The sequence below is a fragment of the Marmota marmota genome, unplaced genomic scaffold (assembly GCF_001458135.2).
Source record: "Marmota marmota marmota unplaced genomic scaffold, marMar, whole genome shotgun sequence".
In the NCBI taxonomy this organism is placed as follows: Eukaryota; Metazoa; Chordata; class Mammalia; order Rodentia; family Sciuridae; genus Marmota; species Marmota marmota.
The window spans coordinates 30,979,622-30,984,223 of NW_025999990.1; the positions used below are offsets into that span (position 1 = coordinate 30,979,622).

General features: G+C 38.1%; 1 protein-coding gene across 37 annotated transcripts in view; it reads right to left on the reverse strand.

Moving 5' to 3' along the window:
• Positions 1 to 4,602, reverse strand: part of Dtna (dystrobrevin alpha) — a 315,681-nt gene that overhangs the window by 95,557 nt on the left and 215,522 nt on the right. For all 37 annotated transcript variants that reach the window (XM_048806343.1, XM_048806342.1, XM_048806340.1 and 34 more), the window contains one exon: positions 1,775 to 1,988. In XM_048806343.1, the coding sequence (XP_048662300.1) occupies positions 1,775 to 1,988 (214 nt within the window). The remainder of the gene's footprint in view (positions 1 to 1,774; positions 1,989 to 4,602) is intronic.

Consider the following 4,602-nt stretch of genomic DNA (forward strand, 5'->3'; position numbering starts at 1 on the left):
CAAAAAAAATAAAATACTTGGGAATCAACCTAACAAAAGAGGTGAAAGACTTATACAATGAAAACTACAGAACCCTAAAGAGAGAAATAGAAGAAGATCTTAGAAGATGGAAAAATATACCCTGTTCATGGATAGGCAGAACTAACATCATCAAAATGGCGATATTACCAAAAGTTCTCTATAGGTTTAATGCAATTCCAATCAAAATCCCAACGGCATTTCTTGTAGAAATAGAGAAAGCAATCATGAAATTCATATGGAAAAATAAAAGACCCAGAATAGCAAAAACAATGCTAAGCAGGAAGTGTGAATCAGGCGGTATAGCGATACCAGACTTCAAACTATACTACAGAGCAATAGTAACAAAAACAGCATGGTACTGGTACCCATGTAGTCTTTAATGGCAAGTCCGAGAGCTGCCACATTCTTTTAAGAGGCCAGGACAGAAACGCTGTTGTAGAGACTCCAAGGCCTGGTTCTCTTCTGCTGCTTGTCATGTGGAATCACAGCCCTTTCTACCTGCCTCCCCACTCAGTTACCATAGCAATTAGGCCAGAGCGGAACATCTAGTACTGAAGTCTGCACAGATGAAGCAAGGAGTCTACCAAGCTGGACTGCTCATTTTAAAACTGCTTACTTCAACTTTAGAATATAACCATCATGGTGACAATAATGTAAGCTGGTAAAACCAAGCAGGGACAATTCTGTTACTACTCTAGCTTGCAAAGTGACAGCTGGTGAGTAGCATAATGACATTATCCTGACTGGAATATTGCCACTACTAGGGTTAATGCTCCCAAGCATTGACCAGACAAGGAGACTAAACAAAACCTTCTGAATGTCTTAAAATGTGCTAAAAGGTCAGGTTAGCAATTTCCCTTTTTAATATTCAAAACAAGTCATGAAAGTGGAGGTAGTGACGCTCTGTCGAGACTTGGTCACAATGACAAAAAAGCCCTTTTGAAATCTAGGGCCGATAATGTAATTCAGTGGAGTTTCCACATTTCAAGAGGCTGTCACGTACGCCTTGGAAAAGAAACCTTAGCTGAATACTTAAGTCCCCACTCTGCCACTAACATGCTGCGAGACACTGGGTAAGTGACAATCTCTTTGTGCTTCAGTTCCTTCATCTGTAAAATGAGAGATCTGGATGAACAGTCTTTAAGATGTCAGCCAGCTCTGAAATTCCCCGATTCTATGAGGGGAAATTATACAATAATGAGGCTGACTTTCAACGGTGGTCTGTGAACAGCATGCACCGTTTTATGGTGCCACATAATTGACCAGTCCATTTAATGCAAGTCATGGTTACTTTGACTAGAGCTAGTCAAGAAAGTCTTTGCAGTTTCTTTCCCATCTACTCTGGAGTCTTGTCATGACACCTCAGAAACACTGTCTTAGACAATTTGCGAAGAAGAGAGTTAAAAATATCTTCCTACTTCGCGCTTCATTAAATCTCTCCACAGGAATGCCATCATGCCACACTCTCATGAGCGTCCATAGCTGCGAGGTAGCGTGGGATGAGTTAAATAAAGGTCAGCTCATAAAACATAATTGTCCTCACATTCCTATGGCACTATATTACTCTCTAGTCTTTTCTGCAGCCTTTAAAGTTTCTGTCAATCACGTGGAGTCTTTATTGACATAAGCATCTGATGAAGGGAAAAGAGATAGTTAATCTGGAAAAGCATTTTGAGGAAAATAACCAAGGAAAGAACAAATAGAAATGCAAACCAAGCATATAGAGAGCAAGTGACAGTCAGATGGAGCTTACGGATCAAAGGCTGCAAGCAGGAAGTTGAGCAGGAGGCTGATGGACTGCTCCACATGGATTTGGTGAGTGGTTGGCATCCGTTTGTTAAGCTGGTAAAAAATGGTGGAGAGCACAGCCTCCAGGCGGGCCACATTGAGCTCTATGTTTGGGTCCAGGTTGTTCAGAGCATTTTCCCGCAATGCTTCTATGACATTCCAAATGTCCACCAGGTGCACTACAATTAAAACAGAGTTAACACATTAGCCCAAAGTGCATGGAAAGGAAATACGTTACTTTATATGTCCATCTGCTCTGGTTTCTCTAGGCTCTTCACATGTGTCCCGCTGTTGTAGGAGTGGACACAAATAAATGTACATACTGCGTGATCTCTAAGACTGGAGGTACAATATTTTGCAGCAAGCAAATGGTTTACCAAAGACTGCAGTAGATATTTATTTCTAGTCCTCACAGTAACCCCTGAAATCTAGCTATTATCCTCATGTTGTATGCAAAAAGACTGAGCATCAGGGAAGTTGACTGACAGGTGCAATGGTGCAAGGCCAGTCAAGGGCAAAGTTGGCATTCAAATCCAAGTCTATTGATCTAAAGCATTTTCACATACACAGTGACTCTCAAAAAGAAAAGACCAGCATCTACATTCTAGTTGCTGAAGGATAGACAAAGTACATTTGAGTATTTAAAATGTCTTCATTTATTATATATATTTCTAGTAGTATGTAGTTTGAAATAAGAAAACAAAGGAAAGTTAAGGTATGTAGGACAACAAGGGGAAAAAGACAAGTTATTTATGCTGTGCAGCAACAGAATGAAGAGATCACTTGCTAACCTGGTCAAGAACAAGCAGTTTCTCCGTTCCATCGTTGACTAGATAATCTAGCTTGATTCATGGTTACTTTCATTAGGGTATTCAAGAAATCTGTTTCTGTTTCTTCTCATTTGCCCTGAAGTATTTTTATGACATCCCAGAAACCATCACCACCACAAAGACAATGAACATGTATGCCACCCCAAGACTTTCTCTGGGCTCCCCCGTAATCCATTTCTAGCAGGTAGACAACCTCTGATCTGCTTGCTTCTTGTCACAATTTTCCAGAATTTAAAAAAGCTGGAATCATATAGTATGTACTAGTTTTTCATCTGGATGCTTTCACTTAGTGTAACTACTTTGAGATTCATCTGTGTTGCTTCAAATATCAGTAGTTGGCTCCTTTTCATTGCTGAGTGGTTTTTCATTACATGGATTTCTCATTTTTGTTTTGTTTTGTTTTGTAGCAGGGATTGAACTCAGAGGTGCTTAACCACTGAGCCACATCCTAAGGCCTTTTTATTTTTATTTTGAGACAGTGTCTTGCTAAGTTGCTCAGGGTCTTGCTAAGTTGCTGAGGCTGGCTTTGAACTTGCGATCTTCCTACCTCAGCCTCCGGAGCCACTGGGATTACAATATATATCACCACTTGATCATGGAGTCACTTATGGATGGACAGTTGAGTGATCCAGTTTTTGGTTGGGATGAATAGAGTTGCTATGACCATGTCCAAGCCTTTTGATAGACACATGCTTCCATTTCTCTTTGTAAATAGTGAGAAATGAGAAGGTGGGGTGGTATAGTAGATATATATTTAATTTTAAAGAAATTTTTAAGTGTTTTCCACAGTAGTTTTACTGGTCCATATTCCCTTAAGCAGTGTAGGAGTGTTCCACTCCAGTTCCTCCACATCTTTACCAAGTTTTAGGTTCACTTTTCATTACACTTTTGCATATGAAAATAAATATTTTGTCTTTTCTCAATGAAATGTATTCACATTTCAGTCCTTGAGGAATGTGTAAGCCACATAAGTTTTTTTTCTCCAACAATTCCCTAGTTTTTATCTCCTACCTTTTTGCTCACCATGATACTATATTTAAAAAAAAACAAAACTGACATCTATTGAGTGGCCCCCATGGGTGCCTGGTGTTGTCCTGTGAGATGTGTTTTGTTGTATCCTCTTTTCCTTTTGTTTCTCTACACAGATTTTGTGATTTCTTGTTTTTGTACAGCAGGACTTTATTACCAACAAAGAAAGTCTCTTGAAGTCAGATTCTCTTCTCCCAGGCTGGGTTTAACTGTAGAACTTTGAGGTTTAGAAGAACCAGGGCCAGACCTCCTGACTACCAAAATAGGCATAAGTTAAAACAAAACCCCAAAGTTTAAATTAGGTCTAGATAGGGAATAGTGGTGGGAGGGAAAGGGAAAAAGAAGGGGAGTAGGATGGATGGTGAAAGGAGACCCTCATCACAATACAAAATACATGTATGAAGATGTGAATTTGGTGTCAACATACCTTATATATAATCAGAGATATGATAAATTATGATATAATGGTGTATTAAGAATTGTAATGCAAAAAATAAAAAATAAATAAATAAATAAATAAATAAATAAATATTACCAAAAAACCCCCAAAACCAAGTTTGGCTCTTATAACTAACTTTATATGCATTTGAAACCAAAGAAGTAAGTGGATTATGCAAATCTTAAAGCTGTTAGTTTTATAGAGCTTTCACCGTGTCCTTCACTTGGATGTTTACAGTTGCTTTTATTTTATTTTATTTTTTAATTTAATTTAATTTTATTTTTTTTTAATTTATTTTTTTTATTGGTTGTTCAAAACATTATAAAGCTATTGACATATCATATTTCATACAATAGATTCAAGTTGGTTATGAACTCCCAATTTTACCCCAAATACAGATTGCAGAATCATATCGGTTACACATCCACATTTTTACATAATGCCCTATTAGTAACTGTTGTATTCTGCTACCTTTCCTATCCTCTACTATCCCCC